The following is a 25,298-nucleotide window of genomic DNA, read 5'->3' as shown; positions in this document are numbered from 1 at the left end:
TGTGTGTGGATCGACGAAGGCAGCGTGAAGGCGATGGCATGATGATAATGGGACGACGGCACTGATGTGACGAAGATGAAGAAATGGCAATGTGACGATGGCAAGACAAGAGTCAGATCGCGAACTTATAATGACGAGGACTGAACAACCATTGCGGCATCACGACGACAATATGACAACCAATGCACTACGACTGCTGTATGGCGACGACGCACTGAGAAGAACAGCACAGCAACGGTATGATGACAATGAAGCGACGACCAGTGTATAACGACAAGGGCAAGACAACGAGTGTATCACGAAGCCTGTATGACGTCCGCGGCATGACGGGAGTGGGTGGACAAAGTTAGGAGACGATAGATGATGCAGCAGCACCGCGATGGTATAACGACGATAGTATGACGAACAATGCATGACGACAAGTGTATGACGACGACACAATGACCACGATGGCATGGCAACGGTATAAGGATAACTAGTATGACGACAAGTGCATGACGACGACTGTATCAAGAAGCCGGTCTGAAGAGGATAGCGCAAAGCTGGAATAACAACTGTGTAGTGACCACGACGGTATCACAACTGTGAGCCCGTACCGAGTGGCTCAGGCAACTTGGGCCACTTGGTCGGCGTGAGAGGCTAGCTATATTAGATAGATAGATAGATAGATAGATAGATAGATAGATAGATAGATAGATAGATAGATAGATAGATAGATAGATAGATAGATAGATAGATAGATAGATAGATAGATAGATAGATAGATAGATAGATAGATAGATAGATAGATAGATTTAGTACGCCGGAAGTAGGCAAAGAATGCTAATGGCCTTAAAATTCCTGCATTCTTTGTAGTTACTTGCCCTTCATCATTGCCTTACTCGAAGCCCGCCGCCCGCATTCGCTGGGGTTGGACTATTGGCGAGACGCATCTTCGAAGATACAGATTACAGATGGACTATAACCCAACATGGACTGTGTTAGCTTTTGTAGCTCAATGAGGCGTTTTTCTACATCTTGCGGGATTTCTCTCATCCAAAAACGAAACAGGAAAGCACAAAGGCACGGAGATCGCTGTGTCTGTTAACCTTAATCACCTCGGACTCATAAAAGCATAAACCAAAGGTTAACCAACACCAATGTATGTTTGTAGCATTCTGACTAAATGGCATGAAGCGTAGCCATATACGGGATCGCTGCGAAACTTTAGGCACCTATGTTTTATGTGACAGATTTAAAAGTTCGTCTACTAAAACCATCGACACGTATTTATTTTATGCATCCCATGTGAATTGTTTTACTTCGAACTTACCACTTTTGCCAAGCGCGGCGCGGAACGGCATAAGTAATTTTCGTTTCAATCCATTGAATTAAATTATAAGCTACTCTTACGCACGCTTCAAAGTCGCAATGAAGCACGGTAGGGATGCAGGTAGACACCATAGATATAACAAAAGCACCCATTCGGGCTTCTGCTCGCACAGACTGCACTTGAGATATTCGTGAACTGCTGCAGTATAGTCGTTTTCTTCTTACAATTGGAGTTTGTTAATATCCTTTTCTGTTCTTATATATTTTTTGTTTAAGATTGTTCCATATTACATGCGAGAGAGGCTTACTGATGTCGCAGTGCTCCGGGGGTTATTCCTGGCTGGACTTGTCGGGGCTTCGACAAGGTGAGCGAGACAAATTGAAGCCACTTTTACAGACGCGGTAAGGAGCCTAAGTGGAATTTTTTTGCAGAACTTAAAGTGGCGCTTTTCTATCTCGCAATTCTCGCTCGTTATCCTTACACTCAATAAAGAACGCGTAGTGCAGCGTCGGTGTAGTTTGTTTTGAAAATTAAGGGTTGGAAAAGATTGATTATTGCAGGAGCGCAGTATGATCTTGATAACAATGAGCTTGATAACAAAGTTTCACGTGGTAAATATACTGGAAAACTGACCTCAGCCACCTGCAGAACCAGTAAACTTCGAGTTACCTGCCCTAATACTTCAGGCACGTAGCATAAAATTTATTTAGTATGACAGTACGTAAGTGAGTGATAGGGCAGAAATAATTATATGTGCATTATTTCGCGTAATATAAAGAGTTTACTGTATTACGCATTTCTAAATTTAAAAAATGGCGAATAATGATTTTAATGGAGTTTTCGAATGAGCATTCTTTTGATTGTGATTTCCCTATCATAGGAAGTTCGAGGTGACATTAAAGAACTTAGCAGACCTGCGGCCGTATGACGTAAATCTATTCCATTCTGAATATATTCCAATCACTTGACTCACACTTACGCAAACACCGACGCAAGCATCGCGTGGTGACCCGCAGCTTTGCTTCAACAGCCCAGTAAAAAAAAATTAAATTATGGTGTTTTACGTGCCAAAACCACTTTCTGATTATGAGGCACGCCGTAGTGGAGGACTCCGGAAATTTCGACCACCTGGGGTTCTTTAACGTGCACCTAAATCTAAGTACATCGGTGTTTTCGCATTTCGTCCCCATCGAAATGCGGCCGCCGTGGCAGGGATTCGATCCCGCAACCTCGTGCTCAGCAGCCTAACACGATAGCCACTGAGCAAGCCCAGTAAAGCGTTCGCCATATTTCTAAGAAGTAAGCTTTGTTTGCTTTCAAAATAAATGGCATTGCCAACCTTGTCATGTTTTTCTTATCTAATTGGCTCACCAGACCCGAGGAGCCCGCAGAGGTGGAGATGTTTGCGGTGGGTCCGTGCAAACGCAGTGAAATTATATAAGAGGATAAGGGGGTGGTGCTTGCTGGCGTTTGCGATTGGTCCACTTCCCGTTGCTTAGCTTGCGGTGGCTGGTCCAGTATCGCGGCCGCGCCCTACGGAAGGATAAAAATGCAGTTAAAACGGATTCTCAGCTACAAGAGTTAGCAGAGCAATGTCGTATACCTGCAGAAACGGCTCGACAATACTATAGTGCCCCGCAAAAATTGGTATTATATGGAGAGAAATCCATTCTCGCCGGCAGCTTCGAGTATCCAGTGCGAGATCAATCAGTGCGTATTCATCATTTACTCCTTTCAGAAAGGGGCAGTGGCCGGCTATTCCGAAAAGAAAAATCGGTTTAGTTGGGCATATTGCATCTTTAGTGCGCAACTTTGACGTGCTGAGTTTTCGTGGTTTTGTGACGTTGCGTGACAGACAGCTGAAGCGGGCGCAGCAAAGAGAAAAATTTGACCGATAACTGACGGCCAATGGCGAAGAAAGCATGAAATCAGAAGTCATTTTTCTTTTGTTAGGCATAATCATGTATAATCAGTGTGAACACGCCATATCAAATCAGGAGTTTTCGCGGTTTGCGTGACCCGGGCTGAAACAAGCGCTCAGTTGCCTCTTCCATTATACAAAGAGCGCATAGGATTTGCTCCAGCGAAGACGACCTTGCATCTGACCTGTTCAATATGCGTCCCGAACTTTCCAGTTGCGGGTACCCTGTTAGGTTTATTCATTCTCTAGAACGGCGCCCACAGGACGGCGCTTTGTCGCGCACGGTGTAACCCAGGGCCCACGCAGCCGACGTCACACCTTGCCAGGTGTCAGTGAGGCGTTAGCACGGGTTCTGCGGTAAATTCACGTACACGTGGTGCATTTTCCCGTCCGTAAACTGAAGCACGAGCTGGTGCACGTGAAATACCGCCTCAAGAATGAAAACTTTGCAGGCGGTGTTTACGGAATTCCTTGCGCAGACTGTTACAATGTTTATATCGGTGAGAGCGGAAACTGGGGGGGGGGGGGGGGGGGGGGTGAAAGACAGCTGGAAGACCATATGGATGACGTGAGAAAGAAGAATATTTTCTCCAGTGCACTTGCGGTACACGTGGCAATTTTCGCTCATGAGGTTGACTGGGACAAGGTAAACGTAATCACGAAAGAAAAAAACTGGTGTTGCCGCCAGTATCTGGAATCGCTTCTTATCGAGACTACGAAAAAAGGAAAAGACGCTGAACAGGAATGATGGCAAAATCCACCTGCGTACGCAAGGTGTCTCGATCACTTACGAAAACGGACATAAGCTCACCTCATCGAGCAACTTTTTTGCGAGCAAGGCTTCCGTACGAAGCCGAGACATCTTTAATTTGTAAGGCATTTCGTTTCTTGTAGGCGTTTTTCTCTTTTACATTTTCATTACGCTTCCTTCCAGCCAGACGAATTATCGTCGAACCGTCGATTTCCAAGATCACACAGACAAAACGGTCGCCCGCATCTGTGGATGTGGTAGCAATACGTTCAGTCTCATGCCATAAAAAGAAACGCAGGTTTGCAAGAATATCGAAGTTGATAGTTCGAGCTTCGTATTAGTACGTGTCGTGGCTGTTACATGTGTCGCCGTCTCTCAGTGCCTTAAGCCGAACGTTTTACAATCGAATGTGAACGCTTCTTCTGATATTCTCCCTAAATGGAAAATGTATGGAGAAAAATTCACGCAGAAACTCCGCTGGGAGTTCTCTGAGTATGCGTGCCACTAGCTTATATCCATGTAGCCCGGTGTCATTATCAATGTTATGAAACTTGATCCGCCTAGCATAAAGCTTATTAATCCTTTTCAGTCGTTATCAACCTTATCAGACTAGATCCGGCCACCATCAACATTTATCGGTTGTTGTCAACCTTGTCAGACACGACTCGACTCTTGTTAACCCTTATCGGTCGGTATAAAACCTAAAGCAATCGCAATTATAAACCTTATTTCACATGACACAACCCTTATCAACCTTTATCAGTCCCTATCAACCTGATCCTACTTGATCCGACCCTTATCAACCGTTATCAGTGCTAATTAACGTTATCAGAATTGATCTGAGCATTATAAACCCTTATTCCGGTCACCATTGTTTCACCTTGTGCTTTTTTTGTGTGTAGTGAAAGATAAATAACTGAACTGAACTGAATCGCTCTTTAGCTACTTATCTAACCGCGTTGAACCACTATCAACCGTCATGAGACCTATATGACCCTCAATCATTCCTTATCGTACTTATCAAGTCGTAGACTGCTTATCTGTCTGTGTTGCACGACCTGAAGTGCGTGAACTCTCACAGATCGGTGGCATTGTGGTCGTTGAAGGAACGTCCCAACAGAAGGCGCATCCCGCCACCTCCGAAAAGCAACGGGAATGGGGCGTGTCCAGCATGAAATGTTCGCCAAATCGGGATATTCCTGATGTCTACAATGCATCAAGTCGCCTCTACAAGCGGTTCTAGAGATGGCATTTATTCCGTCATCACCAAGTATTTCAAGAAAGCCTTAATAGACACAATGTCTTATACATTTATTGTGATTCGCCTTACGAGACGGACAGGTTTCCTCGTTGTGTAGGCGAAGCGGAAACTCACTTAGTAACAGCATTGCAACAATAATGCTCTTCCATCCACCGGAATGATCATGTCGACGGCACGTGAATATACCGTAAGGAGGGCCCTTGCAGTAAGGTAGGAATACTTATTTACCGTGCGTTGCCTACTGCCATCCCGTAGGTCAAAGATTTTCCGGACTTCGATACATCGTTGATAAGTAAGTGAGATGGTCCTACGGCCCGCAGTAACGCGCGAGTTATAAAACATCGTGAAGCTTTGCGCTACACAAATGGGGACTAGAAAAGATACACAAGGACGAGCGCTTTCTTTTTGTAACTTTCTTTGTCCTCGTTTCCATAGCGCAAAGTTCCTCAATGAACCAATTCCAACTAGGCCGGCTCGTAGTGATGCTTAAGTTATAAAAAACCCAGTAGAAACTGGTTCACTGTTCAATAGAATACAGGCATGCTTTGCATTTCCCTCAGAATACGGTCACCACTGCCACCACTAAGCACCATTGCGTTGTGCTCAGCCCAGGAACGCCATAACTACTGAGCCACCACGGCATGGCACTGTTACAGTGAAGAAAGCTGCCGGGATCTTTAAAACAGTGGTTATTGCCTAGTGCAAGCTTTGTCACTGCCGAGGGCATGCCTACTACCCTTAAAGGGACGCTCAAGGAAATATTACGCCGAGTTAGATCAATAGATTAGATAATTCGTCAAGAAGTATATAGCAGCATTTTGTGCGTGGCAATATAACACTTCACTGTGTGGAAAAGTGTCACAGAATGTCGCGCTGCTGCTCTTCAAGTTGAGCCGCGCTCACCAAACGGACAAGTTGACGTAATCTCCACGTGACCTCCCTCTATGTCGATCTCTGTGAATCATCCAGCGCTGACGTCACATGAGAGGTACCATAGTATACAACAGGTGGCGGCACTCCGATTTTTCACTGTCATTTCGTTCTAGCTAACAAAAGCTGGGTTGTCGCTACGAATGACAAATTGGTTATTAAACAAGCTTAATGATTCAATCTGTCTCAACCTAATATTTTTCTTTAGCGTCCCTTTAAACTGTGTCTATCCTGATGCGCAGATTATTCATTATGTTTTTGTTGTTGTGCAGCACGGTGTCGTCAATCGTCAATTCCCATGCGGCCACATTCTACATCGACATCGTTTCACCGTATGTCAACATGAGCGACAGGACAGCCACGAACGTAATGCGCCTTCTAGGTAATCCGAAAAATTTTCCGATCCACCGTTTACATATCGCAAATCTCGGGAGTGCAGTTCGATTAGACAGATAGATTGTAGTTGTTACCAAGTGAGTGCGAAGTTAGTGGTTAACGAAGTTAATGGTTCGCTTCCGCGCCACGTCGCATTCACTGGTATCCAGTGCGTCTCGCTGATGAAACATTGCGAAACCGCTATAAAGGGGAATTTTCGTCGGCCTTGTTCTACCAAAACTCACAGTATCTCAAGCAATTGGCAGGCATTCTAGGTATCTTTACCAGTACAGAGCAAGGACACAGACACTAAAGTAAGAAACTATAAATACTGAGAGGAAGTCAAATACTAAGAGGAAGTCATCCGTCGAATCCGTGTATGCCGACAAACATTTCCCTCACAAGCGTGCCCATTACAAGATCTTCCAGTATCGATTGGCCGACGGTGCTGTAACGCTCCATTTTCTCCGCGTCGTAAGATATGCCCACTCGGTGCTTGCAGTAGCGTTCGTTAAAGTACGGTAGCGTTACGCCGTAATAAATGTTGGGGTTATTGTCCCCGTCCAAAATGCGATACAGTTTGTTGTACGTCTCCTCGTCGTCTTCACGATGCATTAGCGGTAGCTTGTATGTTTCGGCCACGTAGAAAGTCGTTCTTCTTCCGTCTCCGTAGCTCGCTGATGCTTCCTCTTTGCCTTCTGCCGAGCTGCCTTGTTTGTAGGCACCATCGTAACATCTGGCTGTATGACTGCCTTGGCGAGAGGAGCGGAGCTGTTTTATACAGCTGGTATGGCGTCACTGACCGTAGCGCCCCTGGTGGGAGGAGCGGGAGTTAGGCCGCCGTTGGTGGCTACCGCCTCGCCTCGCGACGGCGTGAGATGGGGCCCCGTTTTTACACAGCTGGTGTGACGTCACTCTAGGTCACGCGGTGTGACGTCACGCAGCGAGGTCACGCTAAAGGTCGATGGTGCCTACCATCGCCTCGCCACGGAACGGGCTGAAGTGCAACCTAAAGTAGTATTGCTTCGCAATAAAAGCACACACAGAGACACACTCACAAAGGACGTTCCAGTTAGAGAAGTTCGCAAAAGCTGATAGATTTCAAGAGGCACAGTAGCGCTTGCACGGCCTTTTTCTGTGACGTTAGGTCCTGTCGACGGTGTAGAATTCCTTCTTCCGATAGTGGTCGTTCGTCCAGCTGGTCGAGTTCGTGGTGAAGGAATTCTCTCTGTGGACGGCACTGCGGGTAGGCGCAATCCATTCTTCATGGCCGCAGTGGTCACATGTTGCGGTGTCGGCCATCCCTATGCGGAACGCATGGGCTTTGGTAAAAGCAAGGCCCAACCACAGTCGGTACAAAAGCGTGGCGTCTCCGCGGCGAAGCTTTCATGGGACTCGAAGGCTTAATGTGGGATCAAGGGAGCATAGTCGGGAATTCTTGAAACGTGACTCATTACATTGCGACTGGGTGCACTGGCGAGCAAGCAGGTGGAGCTTCGGTGCTGCGTCAGCTCTATAAAGTGGTATTGGTACGTAGTGGTCCTCAGTATGGGGGTGAAAGGACAGCTTAATTGCCGATAATCCCACAGTGACTTGGAACCCATATGAAACTTATTTCATGGCCTGCATCACTTATATGGTGCATCGTCTCTCTGATCTGAAATACTAGTTGTCCGTGATGTCTACGTCGTAAAGGTGACAGTAGAGGCTACGTAAGAAATGTTAAGGAGACTTAACGTTCAGCAAGAAAATCTATTGTTATGTATCAAGTTCAAGATTTTAACCCATCCACCACGAGTTATTGCCGTTTTAAAAAAATATTTGCTGTTCTCTTTCATATTGATGACGACTGTGCCTCAAAAGAGAAATAATTTAGATTAGCAACAATTCTTAACACATTCAAGCTAGGTTATTCAGCGAGAAGGTACTGCATTAAACAATTAAAACGTCGTGCACGTTCATTGTATCTGTTTGGTATTCTATATGTGCACATTCTGGTCATTTAAGAGAGAGAGAGAAAGAGAATGAAACCTTTATTTGAAGTCGCGACTTGTCAGTCGAGGTGGGAGGGTCCCGTATTCCAGGAACCCTCTGGCTTGGATCGCCCTCCGGACCCGGGCAATTAGTTCGCGCTGGTCGACCAGGTCCGGCTTGGAGATCGCAGCCTCCCACGTTTCAGCGAGGAGGTTTGGATCTGCGTCTGCTGCTAATAGTTGTGTAGCTGTGATGTTTGCTCGGGTGTTCTTGCATTGCAGGAGGAGGTGCGCCAGGGTGTCAGGCACGTTGCAGTGTGGACAGGTGTAGCTGTAGAGCGTCGGGTGGAAATGATGCAGCAAGATTCCGTGGGTAAAGGTATTGCTCTGGAGTCGCCTGTAGTCGGTGCCTTCGTTTTTTGTTAGTTTGGGATGTGGTGGAGGGTACACCCTGCGTCCAAGCCGATAGTGTTGTAGTAGTGCTTGGTAAGTTAGCGGTATTGTTTCAGTTTCCTCCGTTGATTTGTGTGGGTGGGACCTGTCTAGAATGCCGTGCGGGGAAGCCCGGTTGATGCTTGCGCGGGCCGCGGTGTGTGCCGCTTCATTCCCCTCGTGTCCCGGAACCCACATGAGGCAGGTGTAGGGGGGAGGAGTATCGCCACGTTTCAGTAAGTTGATCGTTTTGGTGGAGATCCTGCCTTTCATGTAGTTGCGTGCCAGTCTGAGAGTCGGTGAAGACCACTATGGCATCCTCGCTTGTATGCGTGGCGAGTGCTATAGCGGCCTCCTCAGCTGTGTCCGCGCATTTGGCGAGAATTGTCGCCAACGCCAGTGTCGTCCCCCTGTAGTCTATGACGCTGATGGCGAAGGCGTTTCGGCCCGGATACTTGGCTGCGTCCACGTAGCGCGCCTGCGGGTCGTTACGGTGCTTGTGTCTGATGGCGTTTACCCTGGCGAGCCGTCTGCCTCGATGGTGTTCTGGATGCATGTTCCGAGGGATCTTAAGAACTTGTAAACATTCTCGCAGCTTCGATGTGATATTTTCCTTACGCTCGCCATCGTGTTCTATGTTGGTTACGTATCCTGTGCGTCGGAGGACTGCTCGGCCTGTGATTGTGAGCTTGAGTCTCTCGATCTGGTTGATGAGGTACGCTTCCGCGAGTTCTTCCCAGGAGTTGTGAACTCCCATGCGAAGCAATCGGTCAGTGGAGGCGGTTGTCGGTAGTCCTAGGGCGAGCTCCGTGGCCTTTCGTATTAGAAGGTTTAGCTTTTGTTTCTCGGCTGTCTTCAGGATGAGGTAAGGAGTTCCGTATTTATTGCGGCTGTAAAGGAGGGCTTGTACCATTTGCAACGTTTCGTGCTCTTTGAGGCCATTGTGCGATTGGCCACCCGTCGTATCAGATGAGTAAGCTGTGCCACGGTGTTGTGTAGCCTGGGGAGTGTGGCGGAGCCGGACCCGTCCTTGTGTATATGGACTCCGAGGACTCGAAGTGAGTCGACCTTCGGTATCGGGACTCCCCGAAGAAGGACTTGTGGGTCCGGTGCGTCGTGGCTTGGGGGCCGGCCCCGGGTGCGTGCCCCGAGTACTAACAGCTCGGATTTATCTGGGGCATAGTGGAGGCCGCAGGTGTTGAGGTACCGTTCGATGATGTTGACCGCCTGCTGAAGACGGGTCTCCTGTTCGCCCGTGCTCGCGCCTCTCGTCCACAGTGTGATATCATCTGCATATAGAGCATGGAATATCCCTGGGACGGTGTCTAGGAGGCGGGGAAGTTTGAGGAGGGCCACGTTGGGGGGGGGGGGGGGGGGAAGAGGAGTGGCGATATTACCGAACCTTGTGGCTCCGAAGGTTGGCAATCCCCACCGTGGCCGTACGGTTGGTGAGGAAAGCGCACATTAGGCGTGTGTTTTGGCACCGTAGCCGATATCTTCTAGATCACGGAGCATGGCTTCATGGCTCACGTTATCAAAGGCGCCCTTTACGTCTAGCGCTAGAATGGAAGACTTGCTGTGTTTGCTCAAATGGTCAAGAATATCTTCCTTTAGCTGGAAGAGGACGTCCTGCGTGGAGAGCATCTGGCGGAAGCCGAACATGGTGTGCGGATAGCGATCGCTTTCCTCGAGATGTGTGGTGAGCCGCTCGTTGACCATGTGTTCAAACAGTTTCCCGGCGCAGGACGTAAGGGAGATGGGGCGGAGATCTGCGATGGAGATGGGTTTGTTTGGCTTGGGTACCATGGTTACCTCCGAGTGTTTCCATGCTGTTGGTAGCTCCCCCTTAATCCAGCAGTCGTTATAGTAGCGAAGGAGAGCCGTCAACGCCCGAGGGGGTAGCTGTCGAAGGTGCTTGTTGGTGACTGTCTTTGCCCGGGCTCGTATTGCGTGTTAGCCTAGAGAGGGCCGCCTGCAACTCTGCCTCTGTGAAAGCCCGATCTAGCTCTTCGTTCGGCGCTCCTTGGTTTGAGTGGTTTGAGGGTAAGCTGAACCGTGTAGCTTCGTCTGAAGTTCTTGGAGTAGCTGATCCTCTGCGCCGCCATAGTTGTGGATTAGTCGGTGAATTGTATGTCTTTGTTCTGTTTTGGTGTGGGTGTCGGCGACCAGGGATCGAAGTATATGCAAAGTCTTTGTGCTGAGGGTCCCTTGAAGTTGGTCGCAGAGGGATCGCCAGTTCTGACTTGCTAGGTGTTCAGCGTACTCCTGTGCCTGCATGCTTAATAGGGCAATTCGGCGCTGGAGCTTGCGGTTGAGCTTTTGGCGTCGCCATCGTTTGAGGAGCGATCGCCGAGCCTCCCATAAGTGCAGTAGGTGGTTATCGACCGCCGGATTGTCCTCGTCTAGTTGAATCGTCCTGGTGTGGCCGTCAGCCGCACTTACGATACCGTTTAGCCAAGATTCAACGTCTTCGATGTCCGAATCGTTGTCAAGCTGATTCCTATACGCATTTCAGTCAGTGAGTCGCGCCTTTCCTGTCTTGTGCGCGCGGTGAGATTGTTCAACCTCGATTTGAATTATGTGGTGATCGCTCCCTAGCGTGTCCCTAGCGTGTCACGCTGTTGCCCACTCGGGTGGGTTGGAGCAGGTCATCCCATAACGTAAGACCGTGCTGCTGTGCGGCGTCGTGAACCCGTGCCCCTTTCTTGGTGGTATTGGGGTAACCCCAGGCCGCGTGTGGGGCGTTAAAGTCCCCTACTACAACAAGCCGGTTGCCGTTTACGTTCTTGCGAATGTTTTGGACGAAGTGGTCGTAGTGGAGTAGCTGCTCCCGCGGCGGGCTGTAGAGATTGGCCAGGTATAGGCTCTGTTGATTCTTGCGAGTCGGCAACACCTCCACTATGGTGTGTTCGATTTCAGTGTTTTCAATTTCGTGAGGCTGTGCGGTTAGTGTCTTCTTGACAAGAATTGCGGTGCGGGCAGTGTGTGCCATAGTGTTGTAGCCGGAGAGCGTTATTTTCTTGGTGTTGGTTTCCTGTAGCGCTATTATGTCAGGATTGTTTGCTTTGAGATATTCTTGCAGGTTGGCCGGGCGGGGTCTATAGGATCTGCAATTCCAGGGCCAGATGCGGAGGGTGGGAAGCGGCTCGGTATGTCTACGTTTGGGAGCCGCCATGTTGGTGGTTGTCCTCCACCTGGAGTAGGTGGTTTGGCGTTGTCGAGCGAGAATCCTCCGCGGATTCCCCTCGTACTGTCCTTCGTCCTTTTCATTTGGTTCCTAACTGCTCCGCCAGATGTTCATGAGTAACGAAGTTCTTGTAAGCATAGGTCATGAAGTTGTGTTGTTGTGCCATGAAGCCATCCAGTTTGGCGTCGAGTGTGGTGACCGTAAGGGTTAGTGGCTCTACCTTTTCCATGATTTTAGTTATCACTGTCTGTATGGTCCTGTCTACTGATGCGAGAAGTTTTGTAGTGAGGGTTTCCTCGAAGACTTGAAGGCGTCGTTCAACAAGGTCGAGAATCTTCGCTTCATGTGCTTGCAGCCGTTCGCCTACCCGTTTCATTATTCTGATTTCTACATGTTTTAGTATGCTTTCTTCTACTCTCTTCGCTACTCTTTCCTCGAGTTCTGGCATGTTGCACTCGGCTACCGGCTGTTGTTGTATCGTCCTCTCGAGATCCTGTACTTTATGTTCGAGAGTCCGTATCGTCGCTGTCTGGTCCGAACTGCTCGGGTTGCTTGAGGAATTCGAGGCGCTGCTTCCGTTCGCCGCGGCGACGTAAGTGATTCGCCTAACGGAGCGAGACCGTGACCGAGATGTAAAGCGCGATCTTAGGATAGAGCGAGAGCGTCTCCGGCCATGTCTTTGTCGAGACGAGGGCCCCCGTGAGCTGTCTGATGTGGTAACCAGCGCGGGGAAGTTTTCGGTGCTCGAGCTCCAGTGATTCTCTCGGGCGCGAGCGTTGTCAAGTTGCTGTCTTCTTACTTGGTAGGGAGGCGGGTTGTTACGGAGTTTCTTCTTACATTCCTTGCCTGGCGTTTCGTGGTCTCCGCCGCAAATTTTGCACTTCGGGTTACAATCGTGTTCTTCCGTGACCCCGTCGCGCCCGCATGTGTAGCAGAAGTTGGCTTTCGGCTGAGGACATATATCCTCTCTGTGTCCGATGGCGCCGCAGCTTCTGCAGTATTTGATGGATTTTCGGTAGGGCTTGCATCTGTAGTCACCGCTGTTGCATATGGGTCGCAAGCCCCAAGGGTAGCGTTGGCCTGGCGGCCTGGGGCACAACTGGAAGCATCCGAAGGTGCTGGCAAAGGATGAGTCGACTGCTAACAGAACAACTTGTTTGTTCTAGCATCGCAAAAGAGCGGCCGGTCAGATCGACCGAAGTGGAGAGACGGGAGAGCACGTTACTCAACGGAAGAAATCGGAGCCTCTCCCTAGGCGTCCGGGGGCAGCTGCTTTTATACTCTCGGAGTTGAGGGCAAGAAGGAACGGCTCTGGATGGGGCGCACGTGACGGCGCCGCTGGGGCACGTTTAGACGAGTAGGTGACGCATCCGCCGCGCCGGCGCCGGTCAGACCTCCTCGCTTCACAGTTGGGGGAGCTCCTCTCCCCGGCTGCCGCGCTTTGACAAGCGTGGGCACCAACATGCACACACACATACGAAGACACGTGGCATTGAAACATGCCTGGACGCGCTTGGCGGGGAGGCGTTGCGGAAGCGCTGAACGGGCCAAAATGTCCGCCGCTTTGAACGAAGCCCCGGCGTCCGTTGCATCCGCGCCGGCTATACCGCGCGCCGTAGGCGAAACGTAACACCGCTCTGGTACGTTACGTAATAAGGGACGTGCTGTCCGTCGAAGGTGATAACCGCGGCTGTTGAAGATCCTAGCATGCGCGCGCCGAGAACCGTGTATCTTGAGTCCACTCGAAAGCCGGCAACAATCTCCGCGGGACTTGTACCCGGTTCGAGGCCGTGTATCACTCCGCGGCACACATCGTCTGGGTGCCGAATGTGGGGATTTACTTGATAGACGGTTCCGCCGAGTTGTATGGTGTTGATATGCTGCAGTTTTGAAGCTCGTTCCGTACTTGCCGTGCTCGCGATGATCACATTCTCTAGTTTCTGCACTTGTACTCGGACGTTATCGTGAAAATCTTGCTGGACCAAACCACTGGATCTTCCGATGGCATGTGTCACTGCGATGAGTGTGTGCTTCGAGAGGTCAAGACCTGCTTGAGCGCGGAAGACGATATTGAAGCCGTCAGCAGGGAAGGGGCGCATCCTCAGAATGCGTTGACGCTGCGGCAGTGGTTGTGCTTGAGGTCTGGGGTCTGGTTTCTGGACTTCCATGGCTCTTTCTTCGGTGGATTTATTGTCTTCTTTTGCTGATCTGCCTTTACGACCAACTTCTAGCCACTCGATGTGGGCTTTACCCGTCGTTTTGCCGCTATTCACGTCGTATGTCCACTGTGGTATGGCATCGGAGTTAGCCCCGGTCACCTCCATTCGCGCCGTTGTCGGCTCTTGTAAAGCGTTCGCCATCTGTGTTTCCAGAAAGGCGGGCGCGCTTCGCCTCAGATGCTGGTTCTGCGTGATTCACTCCTACTGCGAGAGCGTCGTGCGCGTGCACCGTGAGCCTGCAGGCGCGAGCCGCTGGTCTCCCGCTCGTGCCACGGGTGCCCCGGCGTTAGGGTTATATTGGAGCGCACGGTCACACAATGTTCAGGGTTCGATTATTCGAGTAAAGGTACACTCACTGCGTCGTGGCTGGTGTCAAACGATGCCTTGCAACTTCAGGAATCCGAGGTTACCAAATTCGCTGATACGGAAAGTCTGCATCCGTCAATTAATTTATGTTCTTAAAACAACAAAATACACAAACACCATTATAAACTGCAATCCTAAGCATGTGTGGCTTCGCTGATATTTATGGACTTACATAAGTCGGAACAGGAGCCAAGCCGGTATCCAGTTTTCAAGCATTTATTCTCGAAACAACGCCGCAATAAATCCTATATTGTTCTAGGGTATGAAGAACTAAGTCGTGCGTAGTCGTTGCTAGCATAATTTCTTGGTTTTCGTGAATGCTCGTGTGTGATTATGACGCTGAGCATCAAGTCTCGATAAACTCGTTAGCAAAATCCTCTTTCCCCCTTCTTTCCCCGCCGACCAGTTATCTTTAGCCACAATGAATTTGCCAAGGTCGAATAATTCGCTGCGTAGCACCCGTTATCGCTGCCTTTCGCTAGATTTTATCTGCTTGCAAGATGATGCTAAATGTAGGCTGAGTGCTGCAGAATATTTCGGACCTAGCCCTAGATGAAGAAATAGCAGCTTGATTACAACTACGTAGGCGTTCATGGCAGAGAAACTACTGAAATGTCTGCAAGAAAACTGAAGATGTTTTCGTAATGCAGGCGTGAAGTCCATAGTTATGAACACTGTTAAAATGAAACTATGCATACTATTTTCAGTCCATTTTAGGGGTAACCAGAGTCATTCCCAAGGTGCGAGTTCATGCACTAAATGTCAGTATTCATTCGGCATAACCACTATGTGTCTGAAAAATTACAGCGTGTTTATTTAGGTAATTTGTGCTGTTTTAAGTTTAAAATGATCTCGGTTTCCTGCTCTGCGCATTATCTCTAATGATGAACATCGTATAAAAGCACCGAAAATCGCCAAGCCACGTAGCTTAGATATTAATTTGCAATAAAATTTTCTTTTTAGCATTGGCAAGCGGCACCATAATGACCCTATTTGCCATCGCAGTACCATTTCTTGGCACAGCTTCAAGGGTAAGTGCAAGCTATTGCAGCTGACAGGTGACCGCATTGCCAGCGGCTTCCTTTTCCTTCCATCTTTGTACTTTACATCTTGGAAGCCCGAAAATATTTCCGGTGCCAGACACACTCTGCGACAACTGGCCTGTTGAACTTGTTCTAGTCAGATCGGCGGGATAGTGTTAGCGCAAACTAATGTGCTTAAATTTGCGTTGGCCAACAGCCATCTTATGAAGGAGTAACGCAACCATACCCAAAGAAAGCACGACAATTAACCCGCCGCGGTAGTTTAGTGGTTAAGGCGTCGTGCTGCTGAGCTCGACGCCGCGGGTTTGATAGAGGCCGTTACGGGCGCGCTTTTATGGTGACAAGAACGAGAAAACGCTTGTCTACACATATTGAAGTGCCCAGTAAACAACGCCAGGTGGTCAAAATTGATGCGGAGTTCCCTGTTGCGGCGTGACAAAGAAAAAGATGGTGGTTTTAGAGCATGAAACCCTAGAATTCAATTTTTTATGCAGCCCGACAATTTTTCTAAACTCTGATGTTAGAGGTCCCGAGAGATAGAGCGCGAGAGAGAAATGGGCTGGGAGAGGCAGGGAGGTTAAGCGGAAGAGATTCTCATTTTCTACCCTGCACTGGGGGAAGGGCAAGAGTAACGTTCGGAAATTGCTGAATTGGTTATGAAGGAAGCCATAGCCACGTATCCAGCGTAATTTCGACAACTTTGGTTTTCTTTAGCGTGCAGCGGAATCTAATGACACGAGCGTTTTTACATTCCCTTCGTATGGAAATCTAGCGCTGCGCAACCCGCGGCCTTGTTCTCGGCAGCAAAACTTGATAGCGACGGAGCCACAGAGACGGGTTCCCGCAGATATTCAGTTCAGCCCGTGTCATGGATGTCAGAAGCCTCAGACGTCTAAGCTTTGACAAACAGCTGTGCCCTGTCTGGGTTGCAAGCAGTGTATTTCAATGTGTTCTTCAAAGACGGCATGCGCACTCCTGACGAAGCTGCGCGTTGCGCCCAATAATGAGACCGGTTTCTTCAAATTTACAAATTCTGCAAATTTGAACGATGCTTTTGCAATGCTCACTTGACGTTTTCTTTAGATTTAGGATGTCAATAAGGTTTAGCTTGTCAGTACCAAATTTGTTGAGTAAGTCGTAGTTACATGTCCATTTCGTGCTCCCCCCCCCCCCCCCCCGCCCATCTTACGCATCAGCGAAAAAAAAAGAAAGGCTGTAGGCGAGCCTTTCGCGCAATTGTTGTGGCCAGAATAGAGGCACGATATGTGCTGTGCTATCTCTATAACGAAGTTAGACTCACCCCTAACGAAAGCACTGTTACATGATGGTGCCGTAATCGTGAAAATAAGCGCCCGTGGAATGGCACCTACGTACTTGACGCATTTGCGCACAAGCGCAGGGAGTGGGATAGCCACGTCGATTACACAGGTAGTGAAGGTGAATGGCGTGGCTGCGCGCTTGGCAGTCTGCAAATTTTCCTTGTCTTTTCTCGTTATCAAGCGCTCCGATATTTTCGCAGACTTCGGCGATGGAACACCCGCCGGGTTAAAAACTCACCTTGCTGTGCTGCGTATTCCTAAAGTGAGCTTAATACTGCACGACTGCGTAGGCGGCATACACTCACCGTTTCACAATAGGGGTTGCACGAGATATGGCGTCTATGACGTGTTTCCGCCTTCCAAATCGCTTCCCGCGTGCGCAGCCAGCAAAAGCATTGCCTTCGAGATCTGGTTTTCCTATCTAAAGAAATCCGCCGCTGGGGCGTAGATTCGGACGCCACCTAAATGAGCCCAGTTATACGCGGCTCTCCAGCCTAAACTACTGGCTGATTTCCGCTCAAACTTCGCACAGTGGTAGCATGTCTCACTGAGTTCAGTTTGTTGCAAGGTTTGCGAGAATTTTAGTTTTAGTTTAGAAGTTTAGTTCAGCACAAAGCCGAACTGTGCGTTGTCTGTTGCCGACTCCACTTAAGAAATTCTGCTGCAGAAGAAGCGGTGGCGCCATCTGCCAGCAATAATGAAGAAGCGCGTTTCACGGTCTTCTGCACAAACGCATTTTATTAGTGTCGCCACTGCAAGGAAGCTGACTTCCGCTTTGGTGCAAACAAAACAGATTAAAAACTAAATTTCGAGGTTTCACGTCCCACAGCTACGATCCGTTTATGAGATGTGCCATACTAAGGGGCTCTGAACTAAATTTGAAACACATTAGGTAACGATCACAAGACGGTACTAAACTGGACTAACTACAAAATGCTGTTTGTGCGATATTTTATCAGAAGTGAGACGGCAGTTCAGCTTTAAGATTCATGTATACTTGCTGGAACATTTTATACGCAGATTACTCGTGAGGAGGTATTGCCGTAACACGCGAAAGATGGCGAAAATTTCGCAGCATTTAATCTGATAAGATAAAAAGAGCCTTTCTGAGAGTGCTTAGAGTTTAGTAAATTTGTCTCAAAACACAATAGCGTATTTAAAACGAACCTGCCGTGGTTTCCTAGTGGCTATGGTGTCGGGCTGCAATCACAAGGTCGCGGAATCGAATCCTGGCCACGGCGGCCGCATTTCGATGGGGGCGAAATGCGAAAAAACCCGTGTGCTTAGATTTAGGTGCGCGTTAAGGAACCTCAGGTGGTTTAAATTTTCCGGAGTCCCCCACTATGGCGTGCCTCTTAATCGGATCGTGGTTCTGGCAAGTAAAACCCCATAATTTAGTTTTTTTATGTATAAACGACAAATGGCGCCGTTCGAATAGCTGAGTGATGCATGCACGGGCAGTGCGCATGGCTGGTAGTTTAGATCGGCGTGACAGTGTTCATGAGACAGCTTATCCCGGTTACGTATTTTCAGCAGTCCGTTTATTGTAAGAGCGTTTCAAGCCTACCATTTTATACGTTATGATGGAATTTTCTTGTTTGTTTCGTTCCTTTTTCCGTAGCTGTTTGTGTCCTTGTACTCCTCGGCTTCGGGCCCATTCTCCGGTCTGATACTTCTCGCCATCTCGTCTCCTTGGGTGAACGCGAAGGTAAACTTTATTTACACATCATTTTAAGTGTTAAATCATAACACTTATTTGATGATCGAACGGTACGATCAAACGGTATCACTTGTGAATTTGGTCATTTTTCTTTCGTTATCCGGCGCAAAGCTTGAATTGGGTACTTAAAGCCGTAATTGAAGATCTTACTGATGTGATTTCAAAGGCACCAACACTGTCTGACTGAGCAGGAGGGTGTTCGCATACATTATTATGATTTGCGCAACGTAAGGAACGTAAAAACAGAAAAAGGGTGAAGTACTTCCATTGCTCTCACGTTATCAACGCTAAGCCAAGGAGAGGCATAATGGCAAAGATAAAGTTGTTCTGGAGTTCACATACACTATTGACCAGGTAAATGTTATCATTTAGTAGACATTCACGTAACCAAACTAATCCCCCACCTAAGTTGTGCTGACAAATACAAATATGTAAATTTTGCCTATCGCGGCAGCGCTGCTGGTTATACAGTTGTCGCTTGCATTGCGAATAAGTATTTACCTACACTGCATTATGGCCACTGCTCTTTCGCGTGCGCTCATATCAATAATTATTTGTCATTAACTCATATAGATACGCACCCGGATAGTAGTGCATACAGCGATGGCGTTTTAATCGCTTTAAGCCACATATAGTTACTTCACACAGTGCATCAAACGAAATGTGAAAGGGGGGGGGGGGGGGGGTATTTTTGAGGCAAACAACGATCCCTGTAGACATATAGCTTCGAATCTCCCTTCTGCTATTTGGTGCATAGTTATCGTGTTGAAAAAACCGAAATGGAACTTTCCTTTATTTCAGTGAAGGAAAAAGAACTAGTATATCCGGCTTTACGTGGAAATCTCGTAATGCTTTACATATTTGCCAGACGCGGAACTCACATGCCTTTTAGCTAGAGTGGTCAAAACATACTCAATAACATGATAGGAACAGACGCCGCAATTCAGCATAACATGCAAGGACGTAACACAAATGCTCATTATACGTTGCAGAAGATACAAAGGGTAGTAAAATATATGTAACTTGCTATGTGCAAAGCATGGCAGCGAGTACGAGCGTAAATATGGACAAAAATAGCGCTAAACGTTTCCAATGGGCCGTAAGAAATGCAATGAGCGAATGTTACCGAGCGCCAGGTTACAAATATCTAGCTGTTCGCGGCACAAGCTACATTTAAACATGTCAGCACACTCGTCATGTTGATATTACCAATTGGCGCGCGTCCAAAAATTGGTAACGCACGATGTCGCGAGAAATGCAGTAGCCGAATGCACCTTTTCATTCATTTCACAAAACACAATACGCTAGTGCAGTCGCTGAAAATGTCCGCGTGATCGTATTGTGACATAAATTCCTACGATTGCTCAAAATAAGGCATGCGTATACATTCTGCAACGTTCTGTCTTACGCATTCAGCAAGATTGTACGACATTCTCAGTGAGCAAAAAGAAAAAGTACCAGAACCAGGTAAATTACTTGTCGATGTCTAAACTACTATCTGTCGCTTGCTGTTTAGTCTACGTTTCATATGGCCTGACTTATCTTACTAAACCACGCATTCGTTATCGAGGCTGTGGGCAGGACTACACGAGGAAAAAACCCACAAGAATCGGTCACTAGATTAACAATTTCGGAATGATGAGAATTTCCATTTTCGAAATGAAAAAGACAGATAACTGAAGTTTTCTTTTTTTTCCTTTCATAGTTTGATGGACCTGTATTTACCCTGCGAACCATTAAAGAACGTACGCTGGCGTGTTATGTATTTGGGCCACCAAGGAATCCGCAAGAATATAAGCTAGGTTTAGCATAGTTCTGCAACGTGGAATTGCATTAATAACATTGTATTGATAGAACACGCGCACTCAAACTAACCGCTTGACTTCAGCCGTCGTGCCCTGGTTCCGAAGGAAAGTATTCTTTTCTTCGCGACACCATTCTTCTTTACGGAAGCAGGGAGTGAACATCCTAGGATAAACAGTCTCTTGATGTGATGGCGCAGGGCGCTGCGTGGGCAAGTATTCTGGTCTGCGTACTACAGCTGTGGCATGCGGCGGGAAGAATGCTGTCGCCAGTCCCTCCACCTCCAGTGATTCCCGGAACGCTGGAGAGATGCCCGTCGCGGTCCAATGACACCGGGGTGCTCGCTGGCTCTCGCATCCTGGCTGATGAACCACTGCAGTACGCGTAGCTTGCTTTATTATGTTGGCTTATGTCGCTTTTTGCAAGGTATTGTGTTGTTTTCGGGCAGTGGTGTAAGACCCTTAGGACTTTTGAAGGAGGTGAGGACTTACTTTCACAATGAACCAGGTGAGGACTCACTTCGACGTTTCTGTTGCAACTGATGCTCATATTAGCAGGCGTCTGTGACGTCTTGTTAGTTTTATTGCGATAGCACTTGAATTGACACTTCAAGCGCATTTCTGCCGGCGTCGTCGCCGTTAGGTTCCGTGTAAAATCGGATGGCGATAGAATTGCCGCCGCACGTCGTATGCTGTACGTACGAGTGAGTGAAGGCTTGCGAGGGCGAGCCAGCGATCGCGGCTCAATCTCGTGCACGGGAGGGAGAGACGCGCGGCGTCTTCCGTCGCGCGCAAGGCTCCGGGGGGAGGGGAGGGAGGGAGGGGGGCGCGTTCTCCTCCGGCCGACCCGTGCGCCCGAGCGTCCGAGCGTGCCTGCCCGGGTCGCTGTACCTTGAAAATCTCGAAAGCCATCCGCGACGCGACGAGGTCATGTTTGGGTAGGGAGAGGGGGGGGGGGGGTTCTGTTTTGTGATCGCGAACAGAACCCGGTGCCGCGGGCGTGCGCGGTTCGCGGGTGCCGCGCACGCCCGTCCGGGCCGCTGTGTCTTGAAAGTAATCTGCGGCGCGCACAGAGTCCACCGCGCGCTGCGTCTTCGCTTCGTTCGCGTTGATGCGAGCGGCAGCACGAAGGTCAATTCGCTCGCTTCTGCTGCCGCGCTTACTCACTCCAGCATTTAGACAGCGAGTTTCCGCTGTCATCGAGCTAGATGCGTTCATGCAATAGTTCTGCGGAAACCCGCAAGGTGGAGAGAAGTAATTAATAAAGGGAAAGTCAGACATCCACCAGATAGTAGCAATTGTTACAAGGGAAACCAATAGGGGTTCCCCGAAAGAAAAACCTCAGAGTTGAAGAAAAATTTGTGCTGGTCCGGGACTAGAACCCGGGACCATCGCCTCTCCGGGGCAGCCGCTCTACCATCTGAGCTAATCAGGCGGCTAGCAGATGGCAGGGCGAAGTCTAATTTGTCGACAACACGAAGCAAAGGCCAGTGTTTGATGTAATAGTTCTGCGGAAACGCGCAAGGTGGAGAGAAGCAATTAATAAAGGAAAAATCAGACATCCACCCATCCGGTCCCGTGTTCGAGTCCCGGATCAGGACGAATTTTGCTTCAACTCTGAGGCTTTTCTTTCGAGGAACCCGTACGGGTTTCCTTGTAGCAATTGCTGCGAACAGGTGGATGTATGATTTTCAGGTTATTAATTACTTCTCTCCACCTTGCGGTTTTTTCCAGAACTACTACATCCAACACTTGCATTTGCTTCGTGTTGTCATCAAATTCGACTTCGCCCTGCCACCTCCTAGCCGTCTGGTTAGCTCAGATGGTAGAGCGGCGGCCCCGGAAAGGCGGTGGTCCCGGGTTCGAGTCCCGGACCAGGACGACTTTTTCTTCAACTCTGAGGCTTTTGTTCCGACGAACTCGTATGGGTATCCTTTCTAGCAATTGCTACTAACGGGTGGATGTCTGATTTTGCCTTTATTAAGATGTGTCCATGCTTCCTTGTGCGCGCATGACACCGTGCTTGTAAATTTAGTTGGTATGCCCATGTTTACAAATTCATAAGTTAGGTAAAACTACTATCCTTACTTAGTATAGCTACCCGCCGTGGTTGCTCAGTGGCTATGGTGTTGGACTGCTGAGCACGATGTCGCGGGATCGAATCCCGGCCACGGCGGCCGCATTTAGATGGGGGCGAAATGCAAAAACACCCGTGTGCTTAGATTTCGGTGCACGTTAAAGAACCGCAGGTGGTCGAAATTTCCGGAGTCCTCCACTACGGCGTGCCTCATAATCAGAAAGTGGTTTTCGCACGTGAAACCCCATAATTAAATTTTTACTTAGCATAGCTGTCCACTAATTTGCTATCGTAATAAATGCTTAACTTTTAGGGGAAAACTGCGATTTTTTTTTTAAGTAAGCATTGCCAAATGCATCTGCCTGAGATTTGAAACGTTCGCCTGATGATATTAAATGTACGTGGCGCTAAATTTTGTTAGGCTGATATTTATTCATGCATATAAGAGCGATGTGTTTATATTTACGTTCCTTGATTTTACAACAATACAGCGTTATTTAAAGCGTTATCTGCAGTGACTAAACTTTCAGCTCGTTACGAGGACAAACTAATTTTTCATTGCGTTTAAAAACTTCGTTTTAACTACACAGGCTGAATTCGTGTTCTAGTGCGCATATAATTTTAAAACCGTTTTGTGAATTCAGGGCGTTATAAAATGTCCATATGAACTGTTCCTCGCATGTTTTTGTAGATTGCGCGTGTGCGTATTCCGAACGTCAGGTCCCTTCCGTAGACCAGGCCTCTGAACGGCACCAGTAGCAGGTGAACGAAATTTAATTGTGCGTGTTAAAGTGGAAGTGAACGAACAGTAAAGATTGTGTTCGAGTCGAATGCAACGACAGCAGGAAATATAAAAGGGTATTTCTCCAGGCATAACCGCAAACTTTAGCTATACGCTAGGAAATGTAAGGTGCTGTTTGGGGAGCATGTAACCTCATCTATGTGTTCAATTGGTTTATTATTGGAGGAGATAACACAAGCGAAATTGCCACGTGCCCACGAAGCTTGAACACGAGCCCCCTTCTCTGTCAATGCAGATACTCTTTTTCTGTCTCGATTAGCGTTAGAAAGCCCCTCCCCTCCAGCTTGAGATACTTGAGAAGCCTGCGTTGCGAGCCCCGCCTCCTTTGTTTTTTTTTTATCTATGTCACCAATTGCTGCGCGGCGCACTCCCAGTGATGGTCTTACGCGTTCTGCATTGGACGGTTTACCGATGTCACGTGCTACAATAGCTGACGCTACAGGCAGTGCGTTTTGTGTAGAGGCATTCGCGCCAACTTTTGCTCGGGCTGGAAGAGATACTGGCTAAACAGGAAGAGCGTATGGACTCCTGTTTAAACATTCAGCTGTTTTCGTGTCACGCAGCCGCTTCGTAATTTCCAGACACGATTACCGCCGAGTGATCTACGCACCACGCTTTTCTGTTTATAATGCCCAAACCGGGTGACCCCGGGCGCTTTAAATCACTCAGATTGGGAGAAAACCGCCTAAAGCTCAGCGACGGACGTGAAAAGACGGAAGGAAAGTTGGATATTTAAACCTCGTCACCCAAATTTCCCGACTACGATAAGGTACCCAGCCCGAAATCATCGCCTCTCCGAGATCGTGATTTGATAGTTAAGCCATACCAAGTGCATAATTCGTAACCGGCAAACTTTTTAGACACAACTCTCGTGTGCAGACTCTACGTGTTCCCGCTGTACCGGTTGTCGTTCTACTGGATCACCTTCATCGGAGCCCTCCTCACGATCCTTGTAGGAACAGCGCTGAGTCTCGTTACAGGCGAGTAGCCGCGGTGCTTTTACATCCATAGTATTGCATGCGAGAGTGTCATGTTCCGGCACTTGCAAATACTGCACAGACGCGTGAATCTGCAGTACTGTACACCAAAGTGCCTACAAGTGATTTGCCGCACGCTGCAGTTCGTCCATGTTTCTGTTCGGTCCTTTCCGCATATACTTTTGCTAGTGTATAGTTGGTGTCACAAATTTAAGAGGCGCTACTTCCGCGAAACGGCTCAATTTCTGCTGAGCTCATTTCAGGCCGCCCACCTTCCTGCCAACTTTTGTCATGCCATCGAGATAGTGTCTGTAGTATTCGACATCCGCTATACTAAATGAATAATTTGGAAAACCTTTCACGTCTCTGGACCCTGGTTCGGGAGGTTTACGTTTGCACTATCGCCCGCCTTTAATTTTATAAGTTCACGGCGAAATAATTTGAGTTCTTTAATATGCGAACCATCCAATTATCTCTAACTTAAACTTATTTTTATAAAACTCTATCTCACGAAACCCGACTTTACGAATTTCCCGATCTGACGAAGAAATTTCCATTCCCGGATAGATACCCATAGGGTTTAACGTTGTCACCAACCCGAATTAGCGAAACGAACATGGCCGCCAAACTCGATTTAGCAGCCTTTCATGAAATAATTATTTCCTTCTCATTTTGACACACGACGGGTTTTTCTTCGAGCGTCCGCTCTAACGCGATCGCGATCAAACATCTGGGCGCCCCTGGCACGGCCCTAGCTTTACTTCGACGAGGCTTCACGCCGCGCACTTGCATGGAACAACGGACTCGGCGTTCGTCGATCTCTTGAGGCGG

The 25,298-nt window shown here is 48.3% G+C and overlaps 1 protein-coding gene across 1 annotated transcript; it reads left to right on the top strand.

Annotated features, from left to right (window-relative positions):
• The first annotated feature begins 1,597 nt into the window (after nucleotides 1–1,597).
• Nucleotides 1,598–24,478, top strand: LOC129386826 (sodium-coupled monocarboxylate transporter 1-like). Its single transcript, XM_072284082.1, has 6 exons — nucleotides 1,598–1,676; nucleotides 6,448–6,557; nucleotides 15,691–15,758; nucleotides 18,711–18,797; nucleotides 20,812–20,990; nucleotides 24,370–24,478. Exons 1-6 carry the CDS (start codon nucleotides 1,603–1,605, stop codon nucleotides 24,476–24,478), a joined length of 627 nt encoding a protein of 208 aa, XP_072140183.1. The 5' UTR covers nucleotides 1,598–1,602.
• Nucleotides 24,479–25,298: the final 820 nt, after the last annotated feature.

This window comes from Dermacentor andersoni, chromosome 8 (assembly GCF_023375885.2).
Source record: "Dermacentor andersoni chromosome 8, qqDerAnde1_hic_scaffold, whole genome shotgun sequence".
Classification (NCBI taxonomy): domain Eukaryota; kingdom Metazoa; phylum Arthropoda; class Arachnida; order Ixodida; family Ixodidae; genus Dermacentor; species Dermacentor andersoni.
The sequence above is the reverse complement of the archived record's forward strand: the minus strand, read 5'-3'. Positions and strand labels throughout refer to the sequence as shown.